The sequence below is a fragment of the Oryzias melastigma genome, linkage group LG14 (assembly GCF_002922805.2).
Source record: "Oryzias melastigma strain HK-1 linkage group LG14, ASM292280v2, whole genome shotgun sequence".
NCBI classification, from domain to species: domain Eukaryota; kingdom Metazoa; phylum Chordata; class Actinopteri; order Beloniformes; family Adrianichthyidae; genus Oryzias; species Oryzias melastigma.
In genome coordinates, this window is record NC_050525.1 from 12,316,321 (window position 1) to 12,342,426 (window position 26,106).

At 42.5% G+C, this 26,106-nt stretch overlaps 1 protein-coding gene across 2 annotated transcripts; it reads left to right on the forward strand.

Moving 5' to 3' along the window:
• Positions 1-25,846, forward strand: LOC112142799 (neuronal tyrosine-phosphorylated phosphoinositide-3-kinase adapter 1). Of its 2 annotated transcripts, XM_024266374.2 has the most exons (8): positions 1-779; positions 1,163-1,317; positions 13,025-13,261; positions 19,853-20,220; positions 20,298-22,127; positions 22,211-22,453; positions 22,761-22,867; positions 23,407-25,846. In XM_024266374.2, exons 3-8 carry the CDS (start codon positions 13,074-13,076, stop codon positions 23,836-23,838), a joined length of 3,168 nt encoding a protein of 1,055 aa, XP_024122142.1. In that variant the 5' UTR covers positions 1-779; positions 1,163-1,317; positions 13,025-13,073; the 3' UTR covers positions 23,839-25,846. The 2 variants fall into 2 exon arrangements, with proteins under 2 accessions (XP_024122142.1, XP_024122141.1); XM_024266373.2 differs by lacking the exon at positions 1,163-1,317.
• The last annotated feature ends 260 nt before the right edge of the window (positions 25,847-26,106 follow it).

The window sequence follows — 26,106 nt, forward strand, 5'->3', positions numbered from 1 at the left end:
TGTTATTATGCCCCTTTGACATCAGTGTTGCAGCTTTATATGTCTATAGACTCAAAGGGCTGCAGCTTCCTGATGGTCCAGCATTCAAATGAGCAGCGGGGACTCTCGGTGCAGATAAGGCCAGCCTCCCGCCGCAGCTGGACGCCTCGGCTGCTTTTTTCTTTTTTCCCCAGAAAAAAAAAGAAAAACAACCACCCGTCTGCTCTCAGGAAGTACTGTATGAATATTAATATGGATGCAAATGCGCCGTGAGGATGCCTGCTCCGACGCTGCGCGCTCATGTCTGCGCATTGGTGTTTGGATTTGTGGTGTTTTTCAGCTGGACGCACGCAAATTCTTCTTCTTCTTCTTCATGGAGGTTTCACGGGAGCTTTTCCTAACGTCCTAAGGGCTGTTCAGAATAGCATCATGCCTTTCGCTCTGATCCCACACCGGCCAGCCTGCGCCGAGCCCCGGCTGAGCGGCGCGCGCCGATCACCGTGAATTTCTTCTTCTGAAACGAAAACCCCTCAAAAATGGAAGAGCTTTGGCGTCAGGACAACGCGTCAGGTCACTAATATGCGTCTAAATACCTGATTTTTCAGCTGCACGTCAACTGACACATATTGGAAGGGATTTTTTTGCCCTCCCTCCCCTCCCCTCCTCTCCTGTGAGACAGCTGTGTCATCAACAACCGGCGTGGTTTTGTTGTTGTCTGATATTTTACGCGCCTGGACTCCCGGAGAAGATCTGTCGCGTTTCTAAACCCTCTGCGCCAAATCCAGCCTACAGTCACGGAGGTATGTGGCACACATTCATCCCTGTTAGGCCCGTGTTTGACTTCATATCCCCGCATGAGTTGGTGTAGCTCCCACAGCCAGCTGTCAGGGCGCAAATGCGCCGTCTGCCTGATTAGCATAGAATCCGAGGCTGTACTGCGGAGAGACGCCGGGGCCTGATGGCATTTTTGCGCGTAAAATTGCCTGGAATCCGGTGCTGCTGCGTGGAGCAACCACGATTCAACCTTGAGGGACTCACACTGTCACATTGTCTGTGAAAATAAGGGCCGCATTTATTGCCAGAGCTGTGCCAAAATGCCCGCGCAGACATAACCTGCAGCTCGAAATCTAACATCAGTCGTGACAATCCCTTATTGATGCCTCTCTCCCCTCCAAAAAAGCAGCCCAGCATCATCAGCTGACCGGAGATGCTGGAGCACCCGCCGTGTTTTCAGTCCAACACGCGCCCACAGCGTTCATGAGGCTCTCTGGAAATGTAGTGCGCGCGGCTCTTCAGCTGTTAGGACGTTGTGTTCACCTGGTTCTAGACTTAAGACAGGTAAGGCTTATGGAATGAACGCATCGGCTGACCTCTTTTAAGAATCTAGAAGAAAAAAGATGCGCAAACGTGTGTGTGTGATTGAAAAAACGGGCGGTATTCCTGCCATTGTGAAAATCTGGTGACGTGCGTGCGTGCGCAGACAGGTGAGGATGTGTTGGCGCATGCTGGGTTGCCACAGAGGCAGGTGTTTGCACAGAAGAAGCCGCATCCTCCTTTTTTCCCTCCTTTTTTCCTCTTAGTGTTTGAACTGCAAATCCTCTGGTGATGTTGTGCCGCAGCATCACCTCACATCCCGGGGAGGAGAGCTAAATGTTGTGAATTGGACGTGGAAGTCTGTCCCCTCCCACCACCACCACCACCACTGTGACAGCCTCTTAAAATGAAGATGACACCTACAGAGAGAGCTCTCCATCTCTGTTCCCACCCTAAAACACAGAGATCAAATCTGCAAGAACAGAAAATCTTAAATTTGATGCTTTATAATTTGATAAAAAAAATGTACTTAAATTGAAACAAATAGTATTAATTTGTTCATTTTGAAGAGCCAAAATAAGTGATGTTTGGGTTTGATTTGAGGCTTAAATATATCATCCTTGACCTTGGAGCAGCATATGGCATCAAAAAAAATCTTCCTATAAATCTTTCTCAACCCAACAGATGCACAGGAGCAGGATCTGTGTCTTTGTGCAGTTTGGTGTAGCCGGCCGCTGTGGCAGGGATGGGTGAGAGCAGCTGTGACTTTGGGGTCAATGAGTGCAGGCGGTGAGCACTACACACTGTGCTGTGTGTGTCTGCGGCGCCGTGGAAAAAAAAAAAAAAAAAGCTGGGGCTCACACCACCTGTCATTGTCTGTTGTCCTCACCTGGTGATCCTGAATTCCGTCCAGAAATGTGATTAAATCAGAGGAGAAGCAGCGTGCCATTGAGGTGTCCCGGTCAGGGATCTTTTTAAATCAGAAATGCAACAAAAGCAGTCCAGAATGACTTGGTTTAGGGAGGATTCTGGCTCCTCTGAAGTGGATCGGTCCTTTGGCTTTGACTGACAGGATGAGAAGTTTGGAAGTATGAAACACATGAAACCTTGCACTCACACAGTCCAGGGACAGCACGTGGAGTGCCATGAGGGGAAAGGGCTTGACAGGAAGGGAGAACAGCCTGTGACATTTTAAGCCTTTTTCTCCACTCGATGGATCCCCCCTTTATGGATGAGCTTTGCTGGAATGTTTCTTCCCCCCTTTGGATTTCCTGAAAAATCCAAACGGATTGTTTTCCTCAACTGTGAGCTGCAGCAGCAGCAGGGCAAACTCTGAGTACTGGCCAGCGATGAAGGGTATTCCAAAATCAATACAGTTGTGGTTATGATCAGCCGCCTTGGAGCTAATTGCTATTAATTGAAAGTGGAAAACACATGATTTTAAATGTGGTTTCACCATCTTTCACCTCTTCTGGAGAGAAGAAGGTGATTGTCAAACTAGCTTGTACAGTCAAAAAGTAAACATTTTAAATGTATAGATTTGTAATTAAAGGCGTTATCTTAGCCACTGATTATCAATTGATTCTTGACACATATTTGTCTGCCAACGTCTTACTGAGATGTTCTTTGATTGATCAACAGAACACCAGAGCTGAGAGGATTTGGGTGAATAGCCTTTATTTATTTTTAATAATTTCCCAGTTTTTCCCCTTAATTGAAGGTCAGATTAATCTTTTCTGCCTTCACAAAGTGAGAGAAAAGTTTCTTTTATGGTTTTTGTTTGATTTTTGTTTTTATTATTATTGAAGTTGAAGGCCCACTCTGATGAAAATCCTGTTTTTCATATTTTTAACATGTTCTTGTGACCTTTTTCTCATGATGGATGAAATGTATTAGCAAAATTAAGCTTAAAATAGCATTTGTGAGTATTTCTTTATTCAAACTGTTGTGAATTAGGTGCAGATCCATTAACATTTTCATTTTCCTCGTCTGAACTGAAAATGGTACGACTGGATAGTTCTAATATTGCTCTCCACTGTTTTTGCCCCAGTAATGTTAGGCTGGGTTGTGAGGGCCAGTAAGCTAGCAGGAGAGAGTGTAAACAGAAGGATGATGGGAAGTTGAGGCGGGGTAGCTCTGCTTCACTGGTCCACAACTCAGAGGCAAATTTAGAATTCACTGTAGAAAACGATATAAAATGAAAAGCAAAGAGAACAATCTATGAGTTAAGTCAAAATTTGTGACATTTTTGAAGGTGCATAAAGTTTCTAGTAATTTTACTCTTTCAAAGCAGAATTGAAGTCTTACCTTTTGGGAAAGTTTAGCAACAGAAATCTCTGTTGATTTCATTTTTTTAAGTATATAAAATAATACCTTCATTTACAAACATTAAATAAAAAATACATACATCGATTTATAGATTAAGCTGGCACTTTTATCCAAAGGTGGCGGTTCTCTGGTGGCTCCTGTTAAAATCACACGGCGTTCACATTTCATGCTTTGGACTTTGCTAGACGTCTTTCTTCTTTTGTCTTTACCGACTCTTTAGTTCATCGACTGTTCAGTAGCGGAGCGGAAAAACCAAACTAAATTGATTTTCATTAGACTTCTTCAGCTGTGTCCCACAGTCTGAACTCCAATATAATGAAGGCAGACAGGATGGCCCGTCTCTTATTCTAACAGTCTTGTTTATTTCCCAGAGCTTTTACTTTTTATGCAGCCCATGCCCCATCCATAGAGCAGAAATCATGTTCAATTTCCAACGCACAGGCAGCCTCTGCTGAGAGAAGAGGAGGAGGTTTTCCTTTTCCTCCTTAAATGACTCCTGACAGCCCAGTTCTTCATGTGGGAGCTTCCTCTGCAGCCATATTGCTTTGTCCCCCCCCCTCTGTCGCGTTGCTTGCATTAAAAGCCCTTGCATGTCTGTTTTTTTATCGAAGCTGAGGATGGCTAAGATGCATATGGTCAAATTAAGTAGATTAAAAGCTCCCTTTAAATGCTTTATTTCTGGATTGTAAGCGTCTGGCTTTTCACTGCAGTGTGTAGTCAAGAGTAATAATGTGTGGTAATGATTTCCTCCAGGCAACTCATTTTTGTCCGCTTTCCCTCAGTTCTTTTCTCATTAAACCTTTCAAAGTCATTTACATGGTACCATGCAAAATAAATAAAGTGAGGTGTTAACAGCTAGTCTGTCCTCACTGGCACAGAGGTCCCCGTTTTCCCCGTGTACCTGAGTCTGAAGAGGTTTTTTTTTTTCTTTTTTTCCACAGATGCAGGCATTTTACAAAAATATAAGTTTTAATGTGCTTACACTTTCTTTACTAAAGTCAGTGTTTTGCAATCTAATAGAAAGTGGCAAGACTTAAAGTTATAAAAATGTTGTTTTTTTCATGTTTTGGTGTTTTTAACATGTTCTTGTGGCATTTTTCTCATGATTGAGGACATATATAAAGAAAATTAAAATGTTTCTTATTCTAATCATTGTAAATAAGGAGCAGACAAAAAAAAAATAGTTGGAAAAAGTTTGCAGCTACTACGGCAAGCCATAAGCTCCCAGCTTTACTCTATTCTGATGCATCTGCTTGCAGACGAATAGATGCATGTACATCTTCGTTTTCCTCGTCTGAGTTGGAATCTGGCTCAAAACTGTACGGCTGGATAGCGTGTTTTGTTGCACTGGTAGTATTAAGTTGAGGGTAGCGGGAAAGCGTGTAAATAGATGGATGATGGGAAGTGAGGGCAGGCTTACTCAGCACCAACAGTCCTGTACAACTTAGAGGAAAATTTCTAATGAACTACTGCCGCTCTGTAGGAAGTACGTCCTACAAAACGGCACAAAGTGTATTTTGACTAAAAATGTCAAAATCATAATTTAAAGACGCTTTTAAATAGATGATAGATGATCAGAGTGGGTCTCTAAAATTTACAATTGCAAAATTCTTTTTTTTTAATTCATACCTGCTCTTTGTAAAATAGTTCATTCATGCAAAAATAACACCTTTAAACCTGAGGAAACACCCGCGTTTTTATTGAGACTGCTGCAGCTTGCAAACAATAAACTACAGCTCTCTCAAACATGGCTGCCTTAAGTTTCTCTGAGTGACTGTGGTGCTGAAACTGACGTGGAACACAATGGTCTTAGACAGGTCTGGCTGAGATAATCCTTTGACTGCAGTTTTGTTAAAGGTCACAGTAAACTGGCAAAGACTGAAAAAAAGGCAGAAACGTGTGAAACAGCCGACCGCATGCAGTCACTTCAGAAATGCAAATCTGTGCTGTAGTATACCTTAAGCTCGCTTTGAAAATGTCAAAGCAATCTGGATTTGCACTTGAAGAAATCCCAGATGCTCAGCTTGTTTTCATAGTGCGGAACTCCAAATCAGAGATTTGTCGCTGTCTTTTTTTCTTTGAGGTTTGGTTCTGGAACTAATGTCAGCATTTGGGCTGTTTAATTTAAACATCTATACCACACACACACTTGTTTCCTCCTTCTTGGAGGTGATAATAATTTGGAGCAAGCCTGTAAATCGTCAAATAGTGATAAATTCTGTCCAATCACGCTGCAGTCATAGAAAAGTAACTTATGTATGAGTTAAGTTATTGATGTATTTGATCTGCTTTTATCCATTATGTGTTCTCAGACTGGAATCATTTAAAATAAAATTGCTCAGGTGGGACACCAACCTGAAACCAGAGATTAGGACTTGAGACTGAGGCTGTCTCTACTGAAAAACGTTATAGCGTGGATCTAAAAAGCAATTTACACACCATGCTCATTACTTTTTTTCTTAAGTTTCCTTAAGTAAAAATCTAATAAATATGAACATTTGAGAAAGATTATTAAGGAATTCTCTGTGTTCTGAAGATGAATACATGGATGATTTCTAAAAAAATACCTTTTCACGTTAAAATTCATTTTAATGTAATGCATTGTTGTCTATGTCCACATAGATGCACACTGGTTTTTCACAGAGAATTAAATTTTGGAAAATTGCAAATGCCCCATATAGATCACTAATGATTAGTGAAAGAATTTAGATTTAACCAGAGTCTGACTTCACCTGAGACTCTAAGAGACAAGACTTAAGAGTAAGGACTCAGGGAAAAAAGTTCAGTGGTTTATTCTTATTTTTAGCTTTAGCACATCACTGTGAGGCTACTAGTTAAATCAATAAATAATGAGTTTTAATTTAACATTTTAAAACTCGTCACTTGATTCATATAAAATGTCTTGAGATCAAATTATTTTTGCAGGTTCTGAAGATAGATAGATGGATTTCTTAAGAGCATCTTTGCCTGAAATTTTCACTTCATCAACTACTTAAATCCGTAGATTCCTTATAATGATGAATAATGCTACCAGTTAGACTCACCGCTTCACCAGCTCCTACCGTCGTTCATTTCCTCACATGAACATGCAGATGGTCCAAAAACCAAATCAAGTCAAACTAACTTTGTGCCATATTTGAAAACAATCAGGTACTCTGAGAGTAGGAGCATGGGATGAATGAGTGGGAGAGCTGAGTGTGGGCATGTGCTGGAAGCCTACGCTGTGACTACACTTGTTGGGGTTTTTGAGTAGGCTGATTTAAGTGTTGGAAGGCCACAGTGCCACGCCTGGCTCTGGATCTCACACCAACGCCACCACCGCCGCCGCTGCAGCTGTCAGTCAAATAAAAAGCAGCTTGATGACATCAGCTCAGCATGCCGGAACAGCTCTGGTGTTTTGTGTTCCCATCATTTATGAACTAATCCACCTTTCTTCTCTGAAGAAGGAACTTTCTCAGGTATATTTAGTTTTTTATGGGGCATGTTTGCTTTGGGAAGATGAGAGTGGGACTATGGCTGCGAGGCGGATCATATGCTGAACAAATGGTGATGTTCAGCTGATCACCGTTTTGCTTTGGGCTGTTTGACTTTTCTTAACTGTTACTAAATATTTTATGAGGTTCATGTGTTGCAGCAGGAACAGCCTGCAGTAACGCAACTTTGCGGCTCTTATAGGTGAGACAAATACATTAACGTGAATCGCCTTTGCGGATTCATTTTTAAAGAAACGAAACTGTGTGGGTTTGGACTAATTTCAAGGCCAGCAGAGAGAAATGCAGTTAGAAGTAGGATCTTTGTACGGAGGAAGATGCTGGCTCAGTGAAGCGTGCAGAGCAGGGCTCTTGCCCTCACGCACAAACGTGAGCATTAAGGAGTTTTGAAATCTTCTTTTTTCCCTGCAGCGCTCTGTACATCACAGTCTGGGCTTCAGCAGCCAGATGGAAGGAACAAACAAAATGCACATTATGTTGCTCAGCATCATGTGATCGCCCCGTTTGTTATTGTTTTTCATCTTCTAAAGAACTCCTTGCACTTATAGAAGGAAGTAGGGCTGAACATCCTGACACATTTTCTTCCATGTTTTTACTCCTCATGTGTTTTTTTAGCTTTGATGAACAGACATCAGTGTTCTTGAGACTCTGTAGGTCGCTAAGTGTTTGTACACATTAAGGGCAGCAGGTCACCTTGGTGACTGCAGATTCCAGCAGAAGAAGATGAAAGCAAGGTCAAGCGGAGGTTGCAAATGGAGACTGGGAGGTCACTGACTCCGCCGCTTCTTTTTATCCAAACAGAGATCCAGCAGTCCCTGATATTATTTTCAATTCATCTCATTCGCTTTCCTCTATGATTTCAGGATGATCTTTACATTGGATAAATCCATTTCACGTAACGGCCGCATCACGGAGAGAAACATGGAACCTCTGGAAGTTTGTGGTGCTGCGGTTTGCACAGGGCGCGCAGGATCAGGGAAAGCTTTTTGTCTGTTATTTTTGGTAGCAGTCCATTAAAGATTTAGCGGCCACTCAATTTGTACAACGCTGAGAGGGAGAATCCAAAGCGTACAAAGCATCCTGTCTATGTATATTTAAGTGAGTAAGTGTATTTAGGTCTTTCTTTTGTTTCTTGTTTGGATAAAAAGTGAAGTCCTGAAAAAATGTAACAAAATTCTTGAAAATCTTGCAAAGCAGCAGGAAGTGTAAACACAAAGTGAAGAAAAATTAAATGGAGGATAAATATTCAGGCTTTCCGTGTCTTTGAACCCATTGAACTTTAACAGGAGCTTTGTCACCAAGTTGGAGCCCAAAAGGCCAGTGTTGTTGTTTGGATAATTTCCCGCTCCGCCTAACAGGAGGAATTGGTTTGAAGTCAGAAATCAGAAGCCAGGTTCTGCATGATGCATGTGCAGAGATCTGCAACTTCTGTTTTCATGTTCGTGACATGCAGATTAACATAGTTGGAGGGATCGGGCTTGATGTACAAATTATTTATGTGTTTGTGTTTTAAAAAATGGCTTTAAACTTTTATGCATCTTAACTAACATTTAGGAATATCAGCAAGGGGATTCAGACCTGAAACATCTGTGTGAAGTGAACTGTATGTGGTAGCTCTTCATGTTAAAGTAATAATTTAGATTTGTAGGATAAATCTCTTTTATGGAAAATAGTTTACAAATCTTTTTTTTTTTGTGGAAAGCTGTCATTCTTAATTTGGGAAGAAAAATGAGTCCTTCACAAGACATCTTATTTTCAAACTGGCTAGAATATTTAGCATCCTTAACATAATGAAAAAGAAAAAAGTGACAAATGTGAAATGAAAACTTGCATTTAGAGGATTTTCCTGTAATATAAAGGCCTCCTGAACAAGTCTCTGCACCTTAGAGGTATTTTCCTCCATCGGGTGTCCAAATAAAAATAGCAATAATTTAGCTTTTCCGCAGATTTTGAATCAAAAATAGGCTTAAAAAGACATTTAATGTTAACGTGATCATCAAACGCGTTGCAGCTCCTGTTGTTCCTGCTTCATATTTAACAGACATCACACCACTATTGATTGTCTTTAGTTCCAGCTCCCAGGTAGACAGTGACCTTCAGGAGTAATTTTCCTTCATTAGGATGTCACAAACCAATGATTAATGGATAATAATCTATGGATTGTATTTAAAAGTTGTTATGAAATCCGTCACCGCTCATCCCCTATAACCTTAAAATCCTTAAAAGCTCAATAAAAAAATAAAAAAAAATGCTGTGTTTGCTGGCTGAAGAAACGCTGATACCTTTATGATTTTTAGCCTCTCGTGTTTATTGCTTTAAACTCTTCACCAGTTATGAGTTAAGTTTGCTTCTAATGAGCCAGTGTCCACTAAAGTAGTAAAAAGTCACAACATCAAGAATTTTAAAAAGGCAAACAATCAATTAATAAGAGTTTTTGAAGGTCAAACATGCTCAATTTATCTTTCATTGTTTTTTTTTTTCCATAATTTTTTAGTTTTTAACTGGACGACGATCTTGACTTCCCTCTCCAAAAGGAAAATGTTCAAACATTTACAGCTGCTAAGTAATTGGTCTTTTTGTTTCCTCTACTTGCATCTGAAGTGAGATCAGGCTTTCATGACTCATAAAATGTTATTTGACAAGATTTAAAACCGTTTATAAAACGTGGCTCGCTCTTCATTCGAGTGCATTAGTCAGATTGCCTCACATGGTTACGTAGCAGCCCGTGCGATGTCTGGAGACTGTGCATCTTGGTGCATCATGAGTGTCTGCAGTAAAGCGGTTGCCATTGGTTACAGATGCTATCAGCACATAGCATACATGGGATGCTCTGATACCAGAGGATCGAGTGCAGATGAAGCCACAGTTTGTTTTAACCCAGAGATCACCACGTATGATGAGACCGACGTTCCGCTTTGTGCATATTCAGTGGCTAACGCAAAGCGCTGACAGTGTTGCTAGGAGACCACACACAGCGACTAGTGTGTGATTTCACCTCCCTCCCCCATTCTTGTAGTCTGGCAGCCTTTCAGTGTTTCTCGGTCCCCTCTTCCTCGTACTTTCCTCCATTTGCTAATTTCCTTTCCTCCCATCATCTTACTCTCCTTTTTTTTCTTTCTATCAGTCTGCATTTTGAGCCTGGTCCCATTTATTGTCTTTCCCTGGCTGATCTCTCACTGACTCTGTTTGTCGACTCTCCCCGTTTTTCTCTCGGTGCCCCTCCCGTCTCATTCCCGCCTCTCTGACCATGTGTGCATGCTTCAAGCTGCTCGTTCTCCTCTCCAAAGCTTTGCTCAAACCTCGCACGTCCATGCTTTGACTGACAGGTCGAGATGCTTTGCAGCGTGAACAAAAATAAATAATATTTCATCCTAATCAGTTACATCCTGTCAAAGATCTTCTCCGTGTAGAAACTATCTACAAAAACACACGACTTTTTGCTTCATGAAATGTAAATAATATTACTCATATCATTTCTTTAAAATAATAAAAGGAAGTTGTATCGTCAGAGAGTCTAAAGGGTGCAAAAAATATAAACTGTGAAATATTTTTGCATTTAGGTTTTCAATATGTTATTTTTTTCTGTATTGTCAAAGGTCAAGCCGGTGCCATGATGTGTCTCTACACTCGGCGGTGTTACTTTCCCACTCACAGCATGGTGCAGTAACACTGCTGGACCGCTTGCTGTGTCGATGCCTGGAGGGCAAAGAGCTGCAGACTTCTAGAAGTGTTAAACTCAGCCGTAGTAATGGATCCTAACATTTCAGACAGCTGATGAAGTTTTTCTCTCATATACCTTAGGGAGAAATTAGACTTTCTTCTTACATTGAGGCATTATAATAAATTGATTTATTTGGCTTTTTTGGTTTGTTTTGTTTTTTTTATTTACAACTCAGGGATTTCAGGGATGTGTTTTTGCTTAAATCGGGACTCCATCTGCATTCTGGCCCAAACAAAGACTGAGGTGGAACCCTCACACGCTTCTAAGATGATTAACAAATGCTATGAATTCTGTTGTGTGGAAGCAGACGAGACAGAGAACAAAAATGCTACACTAGAAAAAAAAAGCGAAACAAAAGATGCAGCAGAAGCAGGGCGTGCAACGAGCGGAAGAACAAAAATCCAAGAACAACAGAAGCAAAAATGGATGCTGGTCTGAAAGAAAATCCCAGAGAGAATGAACGGGAGTAGCAACATTTAGAAAGATCTGACTGGCAAAAGAGTAAAGAGTCTGAGGAGAATAGCTATCAACTGGAACCAGGTGTGAACAGTCACAATACATAAGAATCATATATTTCAACATTATAATGGGGAAAAAATGATCAGAATTATGAATATAATGACCTTCAGAACGCAAACTACTCATACAAGTTAAAATATTTGGCTTTATATTTGAAATAAATCTATATATCAGTGAAAATGTTGCAAAGAATTAAAGCTTTTTGATAGAAACAATGATTGAAATGACTAGAAAGACTTGGAGGACGTAATCTCAATTTTGATTTTCCACCAGAGCATTTAGAGGTGACCCCACTTGTTGTGATTTTGTGGTATTCACCTGTTAGGAAAAACAGCAGGTTTGTGGGATGAGTTCTGAAACATAAAACAGTTGGACGTGTGCTTTGAAGCGTTTTGAGAAGGTCAAGTTAAGGTCTGCTGCAAAGGTTATGGTGCATGTCAGACGAATCGTCAAATCGCATCTGAAAGCTGAATCGCGAGGAGCTGAAGGACCCGTTAGCTTACGGTGTTTGATGAAAGATGCAGCTTCATTCACCCAAATGGACACAGAGCATAATGAGACGATTGCCGGGCTGCCTGCTCAGCTGCCAGATCCTAGAAACCCAAATCAAAGCTTGCTTTAACAAAAAAGCCCAACCTACCGCCGCATCTCCGTAACCTAATTAACATCGAGTCAGCAAGCATGGCTGCAGCCTCAGTCGCGGTTGTGGTCCGGGCTGTGGGGGTACAGGAATAGCAGTAGCCACGCTGACATAGTGGATGACACACTGGGCCATGACAAAAGAATCACACACAGCTACACTGATCAGTATGCTGCCAGGCCCAGGTGACAGCGCCTGCTGCTCCCACTGTTTGGCTCCTGTCTCTTCAGTGAGAGGGGGTAGAACACTAATAACAGAAGTAAAGACATAATGTGCTTCATGTTTTTGTTAAATAACTATTTCTGTTCTGCTCAGTAGTTGAGAAAACTTCTAAAACTGTTAACAAACACTCAAACTGACCCTTCAGGTAACTCAGAAAACAGGTCCCAGAAGCAGAAGTGATCCATGAGGACACTTCAGTGTCCCCCTGAACATGTTCACGCTCGTCCTCGTCATGATGGAAAAACACTAGCATCATGCATCAGCTGACTGCTGCTCTTTTCTTAGCCAATTGTGTTGCACATTTTCCAACATGCCCGGTTGGACTCTCAGATATCTGCCCCACAACAAGCCTGACTTCTCATGGGGCGAGTGCGAGCGAACAGTAAGCTTTGCATGCGCCACATATGACAAACCACATTACTGTCTGCTCCACAGACAGGCTTAGATAGGCCATTCCGGGGCCTGCAGCCAAAGATGCGCTGCAGCTGAGTTACCATGCTTACTCAAATATTCATAACTGGATAATGAAGGTATAAATACACATGTGGTCAGGGTAAACAAAACTGCAAACTCCATCATCATGCATGACTGTGCCTTTCCTGTTGGAGTAATTGTCTGGATTTTCACAATAGTATTATGTAGCACAACAACAGTAAAGTTTGGCCAACAAATTAAGTTCATTTTGATCTGAGAGTGTTCTCACATCACCTAAAGAACCACTGTCAGTCCTGTCAGCTGCAGGCAGGCTGTTAAACAAGTTCTCTCAATGATTAATGTACTTAAACCTCCCGCTTGTTTCTTCTTGTTTAGACGAGGCCAGCCTGCAGCATTCATCTGCTTCTCCTGAGCCTCCTATACCATGAGCTCTGGCTCTGTCCAGGATGTGGCAGTCGAGCATTTCCTGCGTGACATAGAGAGGCGAAGCAGGCGGCTACACTTCGCTGTGATAGGCTGTGAGGAGGAGCGGTCCTGCAGCGACATGAACCTGCTGTACCGAAAGAGCCGTTTGGACTGGAGGCAGAGAGACCAAGAGGGAAGTAAAAAGAGGTGAGTGGATCAGCTCGCATAGACCTGAGATTACAGCAGGGTTCATCTGAGTGTCTGTGTAAAACCGCTTAACTAACTTGAATGAGTTTAATTTGACTTTCATATTAGGGTTCATCTAAGAGTCAAATAGCAGATCACAATAAAGGTATTAAAGCTTAAAGATTAGATAAAACACATAATGTGAGAAAGTAAAACCACAAAATATTTAATGATTCTCCCTAATTTTAACCTAAACTATATTTCTGATGATTTGACATGAAACAAATACATTACAAATTAGTGTATATTTTTATATATATTTAAGAGTAGTACTTTTCGTTTAGTACAGCATATAAACATCACATTGACCTTTGCTGGCTCTGCTTCAGTTGGATTCAGGAGTTGTCATTAATCATGGTGCAGTGAGTGTTCAGGACTCTAATTTCTCCACTCTTACATCCCTGTCAGCGGGGAGATGTCAAATCTAGAACAAGAGAGAAGCATCCTCCACAATGTAAAGACCAAACACATTTTATTAAGCATTAAAATGATAGTCTGACCTTGTGGTTTGGGGGTCAATCATAATGTAATTACATGCCAACAGTTATGCAGTCATCAAAATAAGCTGGTTAAATGCATGTGACAGTGTTTTGTGACGGTGGATTAAATGTGCTCCACCAAAGCAACTTTTTTTTTTTATTTCTGAAAGGGGAGGCTTTTATTTTGAAGTTTTCACGTGCAAACAGGAATCCTCACTTTGGCTGCAGAGTTCGGCCTGATGGCGAGTCAGAGTCGACGTGCGGGAATGATGAAAGCATTGAGTGGGGTGAGAGCAGCAGAGGGGAAGCAAGACGTTTGGGTGGATGATCATAAAGGGGATCTGTGATGAAACTGGATTAAGAGTTTAGAAACTGAACGGGCTTTCCAGTTGACAGACTGAAGGAGTGTGCAAGGGGGGGGTCAATAGTCTGAGGGGCAAACTGGAATGGTAGACAGTTTGAGATTCCTAACGGTCTCAGAAGAAACAATCATACTGGCTTGGCTGCAGATCTCAAGCAGGCGAGCTTCAGAGTTGATACAGTCAGACAGAAAATTCCCAGCAGTGACGGCTATGAGGAAAAATGTTGCTGTCAGCACAGATTTCATTAAACACGCAGCTCTGAGACGATTTAAAAACATGGTCCATCACACTAATCATTTTAAGGGAGTGCAGAAATGTTCCCAGAGATCAATGAAAGGCTCATATTTGTATATCTGCATGCAGAAAATCCTCAAGAAGTGTGCATCATCCACAACTGTCAGAACGGAGAGGCCTGTATGTGTCATCTATAAATCGATCCCGGCTGCTCGCTTGTGCTCTGATTAACTAATGAATCAGCAGCAAGCATGGAGACGTTCACACCAACCTGTCCGTCCTGGAATACCTGTGGAAAAGTTACATGTGTAAATGGACCAGAAGACCACAGCCTAAAGGGGCAAAAGGTGGACAAAATAAAATGAAAAAAAAAATATATTTCTCCTTTGAAATTGTTGTGAATCAGGAGCAGACGCAAAAATGCCATAACAGCCTTGTAGTTGTAATAGAGAAATACCCTTCTCCACTCCATTCAGATCCATCCATTTGTCTGAACTGGAATCTGGCTCAAAACTGTACATCTGGACAGCTCTAATATCACTCACCACTTTTATAGCATCAGTAATGTTAGGTTGGGGGCGTGAGGAGCTGTAAATTAGCAGGAAAGCCTGTAAACAGAAAGGTGAGGGGAAGTGGGGATGTGCTTATTCCACGCCAAAGGTCCCGCCCACATCTAAAAGGTGAATTTCTAATGAACTACTGCCACTTTGCAGAAACTAGAACATGGATCTGCAACCTTTAACGTTAAAAGAGCCATTTGGTCTAGTAGTTTCTTACAGAGGGCTGCACGGTGGCGCAGTGGTTAGTGCTCTTGCCTCACAGCGAGAAGGCCCCGGTTCGAATCCCGGCTGGGACCTTTCTGTGTGGAGTTGCATGTTCTCCCCGTGCATGCGTGGGTTTTCACCGGGGACTCCGGCTTCCTCCCACCGTCCAAAAACATGCATCATAGGTTAATTGGTGACTCTAAATTGCCCCTAGGTGTGAATGTGAGAGTGAATGTGTGTGTGATTGAGGCCCTGCGACAGACTGGAGACCTGTCCAGGGTGTACCCCGCCGTCACCCATCAGTAGCCGGGATAGCCTCCGGCACCCCCGCGACCCCGAAAGGGACGAAGCGGTTAGGAAAATGGATGGATGGGTTTCTTACAGACCAGAACCCAACGAGAGCCACAAAGTCCCACTCTATTAAAAAAAAGCACAATATTTATGCTTTTTTGTAAATTTAACATTGAGTTATTGACTTCTTTTACTTTTGACAGCAGCACACATTAGTTCTTTTCAGAATAAAACCCACCCCTTGTCAAAAAAGGTCCTCCAACTGCAGCAGCTTTTACATGAAATTAAAATGCAAGACAGTCAAACATGATGTTGTAATCATTAAGATTCTGGTGTGCTTTTTTTTCTTTTACTCTCAAAAATTAACAACATTTTAGTAGAATCTATTTCTTAAAACAAACAAAAAAAAAACATTTAAAATGTCCTGAGATTTTTACTGTCATTATCTAAGATGTGAGGAACAAAACACAAAACTCAAAATAATTTCTGATCATTTTAAACTTAATTTTTTTAACCTCTAACAACTTTAGTGCAATTTACCACAATAAAAAGCTTTCAGAGACTTTTATTTGACAAACTATACATTTTAAAGAACATTATTACAGAAATTCTGACAGTAAATTAAACATTTTTTTCATTTAGTCTTTTCACGTGTTAAAAATCTAAAAATCTAAAACTGAAATAACTAATCTCTTATTTATTCAATCGTTAGCATTTTTTTTATTTAAGCTAAAGCGCCACATGTGTCTCTAGAGACACAGGTTGCAGACCCCTGTCCTAAAAAATGACACAAGTTTGTTTTATTTTGGCAAAAAAAGACAAAACCATAATTTAATTCCACTGGGAGCGCTTTTACAATAGATCAAAACGTGATCAGAGTAGCTTTAAAAAATGTCCACCAATTACATCTGAAACTGGTGTTGATAAAAAAATAAAAAATGTTTAAAAAAAAAACATAAAAAAAGAAAGTTTAAAACTTGAAAACAAACGTGAATATCCAAAGAGAAGTACAGGCTGTGATTAACCCATAACCCATGCTGAGAGTGTAGCACAACACTACTTAAGGAGGTCTGTCCTTGTTGCAAAACAGGGATGATAATGTGATCATACAAAAGCAGTTTTAAGATCAAATACCAGGGAGTGTATTAAAGCAGAAGGTTCATAATATTTTGAGATATTTCATAGATGTATCAAAGACACTGGTGTCTTTCTAGTCTTTTTCTGGAACAGTCGATCATTTTGCCTTTTGGTATTTTTTATGTCATTTAACTTCTGAAGCAGGGAATGTCATTTTCTTAAAGCTCCTTCCAGTTCAAAAGTGTTCAGTGGAGGTATTCCTCTGCAGAACTGCAAAGAATTGAAGAGACAGAAATAACTCAGTTTTTGGAGACACAAAACAACAATCTGCATTCAGATATCAACTACTGGAAGAGAGCTGCACAGTGGTGTAGTGGTTAGCGCTCTCATCTCAGTGAGATTCCCTGGTCTAAATCCCAGCTGGCTTCTGTCTGTGTGGAGTTTGCATGTTCTCTTCATGGATGTGTGGATTTTCTCCAGGCACTGGTCTGCTCCCACAGTCCAAAAACATGCTTCATGGGTTAATTGGTTACTCTGAAGTGGTTGTCATTGCCTGGATTAGATCCCACCTTCCCCCAAAGGAGATGGGATAGGCTCCAGCAACCCCATGACTCCAAAAGGGATTAAGCAGAAAATGGATGGTCCAAGCTTTTAAATAAAACATTCTTGAATCAAATCCAATTAATACTATGTATTAAATCAGTTTAAGAGTTACAAGTTTAAATGCAAATAAAATAAGAGCCGCAATAAAATCTAAATGGATTTAATTACAGGTCACATTTTTACAGTTCAACTTCCTTAACACTTGTAAACTTTAATGCATCAATTCCATGAGAATAAAGGAGGATTTCTACTTCATGTACACTATTTCTTCAGTAAAAGTCTTTCCACTTCAGTATGAGAAGCTTTTGGGAATGTGCTGCACCCTGAGCAAGAGAGAGTCTGTCCAAATATTAATCTACCAGAGGCTGAAGCAGCCCACAATGATGTGCTTTTGTCCTCTTATTTTTCTGGAGCTTGTTGGGATAAATATGTACTCTTCACGCGCTGGAAGTCATAAAATATTCAAGCCAAAACAGACGGAGTGTGTTCCTGCTGCTTAAAAGTTAATTTTGTGCTTGAAAGGTTTTAAAATTTTGGCCAAAAGTATTTAATTTTAGCCTTTTATTATCAATCATTGCCGATTAAGCTCTGTTAATAATTTATGATAGGATTTTAGGCAGCTGCCAGCTCATTCCAGTAATTAACAGGAGCTCTGCTAATATGCTGACCTGAATTAGCGAGGTTGAATCTTATCTTCTTATAGGCATTTTCATTTGACGGAAGTGCTAGGAGGCAGGTTTGGTCATTTTCAGACAGAGCCATGCTTACAGTTTCCCCAGTTTTTATTCTGCACATAAATCTCATCTTAACAGCGGTGGTTCACATTTAAGGAGGAGATATGACTGCGCTATTGATCTTCTCATTTAGCACAGCTTGAGCTCCTTCAGTTTATAGACTCGAGCAAAGATGCAAGCAGGCGAGGGCGAATGAAAAGGTGTGTCTGTGGCCTGATTTTGAAGCTGTTAAGATATTCTGCCCTTGGTAGAAACAATAGAAAGCGAGAGCTCTTGTGCTGGAGAGCAGCTCAGCCTCTTTTTCGCTCTAAATTTGGCCTTTTAGTATCTGTGTTGATCATAAGGAGTCTTTAAATTTCCATAGGCATTCAAGGGCACTAGCATCGGATGCAAATTTGCTCTGTCCTGATCTCGCACACGTACTGACGCACACTATCTCACGCAGAAGGAAAAATAAGAGTCTCTGTGTTCTCTGAGACGAGCAGCCTCAGTGGCCCTTCTGCTGCGGCTCTCAAGGCTGAATACAAATCGGAAGCTCCAGTTCTCTCTGTTTCACAAACAACTCCACTTGTCATATCATACCATCAAGTGAATCACTTAGAGCCATTTTAAGTTTGAGCTAAGTAATTAAACAGTCATAATCTGCTTCTTACAGGCTTTGACATTCGAAAATCACCCTCAAATTGTTCTTTGGAAATGCGATGAACACCAAAATCCATAAAGGTGAAGGTTGCTGTCCTTCACCGACTACTCACACTACTGATGTCACAAGCAACTTTTCTTGTTTTGCTGCCGAGGGAAGAACTCCTAAAGAGAACCCCACTCAGCCGCAGCACCTGTCGGTTAAGCTGAGAAGCAAACAGAAGCTTGTCAGAAGCCATTTTGTAACCCTGGAGTAAATCTCAGCAAGCCTTCCCGGCGCTCAATTCTGTTCTGTTATAAAACCTTCAAATTTAACAACCGAAATTCACTTAATTCCTATGTAGGATTGTTGTTCTCCTTTCAGAATGTCCCGTCAGGGGTCGCCACAGCAAATCAGCTCTCATCGATCCGCACACTTGGGTTGGCAGGGAGTTTTCTGCTGGCTCCCCTTCCTGACACAACCCTGTATTCTATCTGGGCTGGGGACGGGCACAGGGAAACCCAGACTTGGGCTGCAAGTAAAATGTATTTCTTAGGGACACTTGATTGAGGTCACCACACTCCCTGGAATTTCTGAGCTCAATATTAAGCAATGAATCTGGGATTGATTTGTGGATATTTTCCACGTTGATTTTTCTAACATTAGATTTTTGAGAATACAGGCAAGATAACATGCTTCCATGTGGAACTTTGTCTGTGGATCCAAAACTCTGACTCAGGCCAGACAGTCTACAAGGAGATGGAAAAAATATATATTTTGCAGCACAGACTTCACCCCTGAACACGAGGAAGTGAAAATGTCAAGATGCAGATGCTCAAAGACATCACAGCTCCTACATCAAGTGCTATTGCCTGAATTTAAAAGGCCACGTTTTCTTGGAGGAAAGCAGTCAGTGATCTTTAATATCAGTCTGATATAAAAACAGATTTATTCTCTGTCAGATTTATTCATTGTTGCAGGAGCCAGCATCATTGATTATTTCAAACTATCAGGCAGCAGAAACTCACAACTGTTCCCATGGTAACAGATGAAAATCTTCTGGTCGCCCTGAGTGCAGACTACAGATGTGTATTAAAAATGTAAACATGAGAAAAAAGAGAGGGGTTGGAAATTCCAGCAGTAGCGTACGCTTTTACTTTGCTTTTGACAAAAGGATTGATTTAGTAATTGAATGTCTTTGATGTGCACAAAGATAAAAAGCTCTGTGAATGCCAGGGCTTTCCTTTTGCGGCGAATGCCCTCCAGGCACTTCCTCAATGCAAAGAGAGTTTTTGAAGAATAAAGGAAGAAAAAGGACATAAAGCTTGTTATTTTTTCATTCTGTTTCGATGTTTCTTATGACTCTATACCGTTTCCACATTGCAGCTCCACTCAAAACGACCCCTCAGCTACCGTTGGTAAAGTCAGAGACTTGGCGTCTTTTCGACGGCATTTCCGAATGGGTTTTATGACCATGCCCGCCTCCCAGGACCTGTCCCCTCACACTTGTGCCTCTGCCATGGCGCCTCGCTCACAGTCCTGCCACGCTGTTGGAGCCGGCGACTCAAGTCTCGAGAACGAGGATTACTCCGAGACTCAGTCCCAACATGGCGGCCGCTGCCCACCGGCCAAACCCAAACGTCATCCGAGTACGCGCCTCAGCTGCTCGTCTGTAGACGGCAGAGGACCTCCGGAGACGCCCCCGCCTCCTCCACCCAGCCAGTCACAGGGCAAACACTCAGAGAAAAAAAATTGTAAGGAATTTGATTTAAATGTGATGCTTTTTTATGCAAACGTTCTTCGATCTGACATTGAAATTTGCCTTTTACAGCCATGAAGAAGTCCGACTCGGGGGATATGGGAGCTAAAAAGGTCCCCCCGCTAAAACCCAAGCGAAGTCCGAGCACCCAGCTGACGTTTGACCCTCTTCCTCCACGTGTGCCTCCTTCTGCCACGTCCATGCCATTCCAGACGGCAGACTCTCAGATTCAGACTCGAGACGGGGACGATGAGCCGGTCTACATAGAAATGGTTGGACAGGTGTTTACCAGAGACAGCCAAACAGCCACACCTCACCCTGTCACCCCTGTGGCTACAACACCAGACTCCGATTCGGACCAGAGCGAAGCCATCTACGAAGAGATGAAATACCCGCAGCAGGAAAACAGAGAATCTCACAGACACTACCCTACTAAACACGAGAAAGTAAAAAGCTCCAAACACTTCCACGTCACCCCTTCCTCTTCCTGCAGCTCATCTTCTCTGCCTCGCCCCGCCTCTTCGTCCCCTTCTTACTCCAAACCTAAAGCTACTGTGTCCATCTCGCATTCATCTCCTCTGCCTTCCTCTGCATCCTCAACCCCTGTACCCCAACTCTCAACCAGCCCCCACACACCTCGAGCTCCTACTCCCTATCTCCTCCAGGGAAACAAATCAGAGTCGGAGTCTAACACCAAGATCCCAGCCCCTTTTCCCAATCTTCTGCAGCACCGGCCCCCTCTTCTTGCCTTTCCTCAGCCTGCAGCTGCCTCTAGTGGAGTTGGTGTGCAGAACAAATCATCTTCTTCCTCCAAAACGGGAACTCAGACATCCAGCGCAACAACTCAAGCCAACAGTTCCTCTTCAATCTCTTCAAACGTTCCAACATCAAGCTCCAAGGAGTTATCAGAACGCAGTTCGTCGCAGCAGGAAAAACACAGCAGAGACTCCCAGTTTGGTCCTGCTCCTGGTTTAAGAGCCAGGAGTCACTCCACTCCTCTACCTCCATCCTCCAAATCCACCTCCCCGTTCTCCCAACACCATCACCACCCTCACCACCGGCCCTCCCACTACCATCACTACCGCAAGCCAGAAAGAGGGGACTCTCCTGCACCAACCAAGAGCGGCTCTCAGGTTTCCAGCCAGGCCACAGTACAAACACAGACATCGAATACAGGCAAGGAAGGCAAGTCTGTGAGCTTTCTCCTAAAGTCTGACAAAGGAGAGAGGGATAAGGATAGGGACAGGGAGCGGGATAGGCCCAGAGATCGGGACCGGGAACGAGACAAGGAGAAGGACAAGGACAGAGATAAAGACAGAGACAAAGATAGGGATAGAGACAGAGATAGGGATAGGGACAGGGACAGGGACAGGGATAGGGATAGAGACAGGGACAGGGATAGAGACAGGGACAGGGATAGGGATAGGGATAGAGACAGGGATAGGGATAGCGGGCCGCACTCTTTACCAATCGACAGCACCACCACTTCTAGCAATCAAACATCTCAGAACAGTGCCAGCTCAACTCCCACACCATTATCCTCATCCCAGCGTCCTCATTCCCGCCCACACCTCCGCTCTCATACTCCTCATGGTTTGCCAGCGTACAAGCCTCCCTCATCTGACAGCCCCCTGCTGTGGACCTACCCCTCCGGCGGTTTCCGGAGACCACCGGCTTACGAGAGTTTGAGAGGCAGCTCACAGACTCCCTCACTGCAGCAACCCTTAAGTCTCAACAGCGTAGGTGAGGGGTCATCCAAGAGTAACGGAGGGTCTTCGTCCATCCAGGCAAAAGCTGGCTTCATGCCCTGGGACAGCAGTGTGAGCTTAGCCGCAGATGACGGCTCTTACTGGCCTATGCAGAGGAAGCTGTCCTTCAGTCACAGCAGCAAAGAAACTGAAAGTAAGTCTTCTTGGAGGCAGCCTGAGCATGCTGTTTCGCGGTATTTCAATTATTAAAACGTGGGTTCTGTACTCCTAATGCAGAAGATGAAGGACGAGCCTGGAACGGCAGCGCCGATGCTTTGCTAAGGATGGATAAGGAGGACCTCGGAATGGGATTCAGAGGAGGTCACTCAGGTATCCCAGTTCACTTCGGCGGTACCAGCAGCAGGGCTCTCGGTCACAGCGAGTCCTTGGCAGGTGTTGATAGCAGCCAGGCGTTCCGAGCTCTCCCCAGAGCGGGGCTGCCCCTTCCCTGCCAGACGTTTCCTGCCTGTCGAAATGGAGGTGAGCAAAGACTTAGTGGAGATGACGTTTTCCAGAAAGTTCTGTTCACAGACTCTTCTTTAATATTTACTCCAATATCTGACATGAAATAAGGTTCAAATGTATCAGATCAAACCATTTTTGCTAAAAAAAAAAAAAAAGAAGTTTTGCTTTAGCAAAATTAATAAATTGATGGACAAAAATAATGTATTATTTATTCGTTAGCTAATATTTGGATCATGTCTATAGATATGCACAAATGCAGGTGGCCTATTACCCATCACTAAGTTTAAATTTCACTGTTCTCAATATGCTTGCTTGCTCACAGAAGTGGGGCGGCTGGGTCGCTCTTCCTCTGCTGCTGGAGTCAGACAAGTGGGTGGAGGTGATGTCCAGAGACAGAGCAGCCTACCAGCACGCGAAGCCTTGAACCAGGTGAGTTCGTAACATCTCAGGACTGCAAGAAACTGTTATCTTCAACTGCAGCAGATCTGAAGGCAACATTAATATTGTTCTCATTACTACTTCCCCCTTCTGCCAGAGACAGTGCTCTGCCAGATCTATTTATAGCTGGTGTATATATGCCCACTGAGCAGAATAAGGTTCTTGCCTGCCTCCAAGGAAAAAGAAAGGTGGATGACGTTGGTTACTACGCAATAAGTAAAGAAAAGACCATGTGGATATTAGAATGTACAGCTCTGTATTAAGGGGGGTGTGCTGCAGTCCTCTAGCAGAACATTTTGCCCAGTTTTGCCTCCAAAGCAAGTGCTGACGCAGTTCAGTGTGCTGCAGAGACCGTCTGCATGCTCTGATTGACCCTGCCTCTAGCTGAAATGCATGGAGTAGCACTGCACCCTGGTGGATTTCTGCAGAAGCTGCAGTCTTGTTCGGCTAAAATAAGATTCACTTCACTGCAGGGGGCGTACGAGCTTGGTTTTATTTCATAAAACTCTCCGACTGTTTCTCCCCTGCAGCTGCATGGCCTGGTCCCGCCTCAAGCGCCCTGCAGTCCCAGCATTCCCAGCATCTCTCGGCAGCAGCAGCATGCCCAGCTCCAGCAGCAGCAGCTGCAGTTGAAGCAGCAGCTCCAGCAGCTTCAGCAACAGCACCATCTGCAGTTGCAGTTCCAGCAGCTCGCCCAGCTGGCCCAGGGACAGCCTCCTGTCAGCGGGGGCACCACCCCATCCTCAACGCAGACGCAGAGAGACGGCAAGCTGTTGGAAGTCATTGAGCGTAAACGCTGCCTGTGCAAGGAGATCAAGGCCCACAGGCGGCCTGACAAAAGCTTGTATAAGCAGGACAGCATGCCTATCCTCCCTAGCTGGAGACGGACACCTGAGCCTCGAAAGACTGGCACGCCACCCTGCCAGAGGCCACAAGCCGTCGTGTGGGACACGGCTATTTGAGGTGGAGAGACAGGCCGGTCCACAGAACACACAGAAGACAGATAACTAAAAACAGAAACAGATGGCAACTGGAGGATTCAAAAGAAGGAAAAGAAAGAAGAGAGCATTTCTTGCTTTTGCTCTTGGGTTTTAGGCTGAGCTGAGAATCCAAATTAAAAGAAACCTAGAACTTCTTTGTAAAAAAAACATCTAAAACTTAAGAAAAAGAAGATTACAATCAGACAGAAAAAAAATTACGTACCCGGTTGGTATGTAATTGCTCCATTCCGTTCTAAAATTGCCAATTATTTCTGCCACAAACCACACCAAGAGACGGAAAACAAACTGATAGCCAGTTTTCCGACTAAGGTGTTGCCAAATTTCCTCCTGACTACTTGAGACGTTCTGAATTTTATTTGATTTTTTCCTCAAATACAAACTACCCAAAAGCAAGACTCATAGATAAGTTACTGAAGTGTTTCTTGAAATCGTGAATGTATATCTGATGTTTTTGGTATCACTAGATTGTCATTGTGGATGCAAATAATCATGACAGAGAAAGCTACCTGCTGTAACCGTTTGCATATTTGTAATGTAAATCTATTATACTTTCTCAACATTTCTGCAATTTTATAGCAATATGCTCCCGAATCTGGAGCGACATACTTTAAACTTGTGTCAACTAGCCTAAACATACATATCTAAGACTTCAATAAGTCATGTATTACTGTGTCATCCTCTGCATGTCACGATAGACATAAAAGAAATGTAGAGATGATCATGTCAGACTTTTACACACAGCCGATCTTCAGTATGATAACGTGTGGTCGTAGAAAAAAGAACGTAGAGAGTGGGACACGCAGTGCAGTCCAGCCGAACAGAAAATCCCCATTCACTGGTAGGAGAGCGCCATTCCTCATGCTTATATGGTTGCAATTTTTACTGATTGTTCCACCATAAACCAAGCACTGACACCCATCAAGTCAGACTGTGCAATACGGTGCAACTGATAAGACTGTGAGCATCCATCACCTCAAACAGAATGCTGGAACAATCTGCACAAAACATCTTAGGTGAAACTCAACTCTTATGTATTGTAAATAAACATGTACAGCTGTATTGAAAATGTAGCAATTATTTCCATTTTCATACTTGTAATCAGTACATATTATGTAGCATATACTGTAAAAACAAACATTTGTTCACTTGTTTTTATTCCTAAAAGAATTAAGTACTTTATCTGCTGCAGCCAGCCCATGAATTACTTATATGAACAAACAATGAGCCCTCTGAGGAAGGGCACAGGCCAACAGTTGTTGATTCAAATAATTTATGCAATACTCCCTTTAAGCTCTGTTATTTATCTAAGGCCTTTTATTTTGTTTTTATTTGTGTACAGATTCCAACAGCTTGCTGTCATTTTGGAGAACTTTGCTGCAACCTTGACTTGCATTTTTTTCATCTTTCAGCCACATTTTATTACCACGATAAACGTTATTTTTATAGCACTTCTTCCCCCTTCCTGAAATGAAAAGTCAGCCTATTAGGGCGCTTGAATGTCTCTTGTCGTTAGTTAGTGCCAACCTGTACAGAACAGAACACCTGGTGAGAAGAAAGTCACTGTTTGACCTCCTTTTTTTTGTTTTTTGGCTCCACCTGCTCGTCTTTGATGCTTTGTCACCTCTGACTGAGTCCACCTTAAACCAACTCAGGTCAGCTCGTGCGGGAAAAGGAGCAGGTGCAAATGCATGCAGATTCCTTACACTGCAATGTTCCGATGACTCTTAATATTGTGCCCAAATATAATTCAAAGTAAAGCCCTTATGATTCCTGTTCACAGAACAACGAGAAACCCAACTGTCAGTTCTGATTTACAAAGGCTGTTGGTTTTGTGTGTCTTCTAAAACAGTGGCCATTATATGAGTGCCATACTATATTGATATGGTATACGGTGTACCTTGGAAATCACTGTAGTGCTATATTTGCATTGATATTGTCATTGATAATAAATTTTATATAATGAACTTTACACCACAGAAGTGTTGAGTGTTTTCATGCCATGTGCTATAGTTTGGACGCCGTGTTCCCTCTCTGAGCCTCTGCAGCAGCTTCTGTTGCAGACAGATGGCGCTGTGCATCCTCTCCTCAGAGCCCCATGCTCAAATCCTAATGAAGCATTCTCCACCAATGCAAACTGATGCATCAGATCTTTTTTTTTTTTTAGTTTAAATGGATGTGTTTTAGGTTAAATCAACATGTATCAATGTACAAAACAGCCAAAACATGCAC

Bases quoted from the DNA above. Each gene is read 5' to 3' on its own strand.
- LOC112142799 (XM_024266374.2), top strand. From the start codon at position 13,074: ATGAGCTCTGGCTCTGTCCAGGATGTGGCAGTCGAGCATTTCCTGCGT. The intron at 20,221-20,297 runs GTAAGGAATTTG...TGCCTTTTACAG, and splicing joins ACACTCAGAGAAAAAAAATT to CCATGAAGAAGTCCGACTCG. The intron at 22,868-23,406 runs GTGAGTTCGTAA...TCTCCCCTGCAG, and splicing joins CACGCGAAGCCTTGAACCAG to CTGCATGGCCTGGTCCCGCC.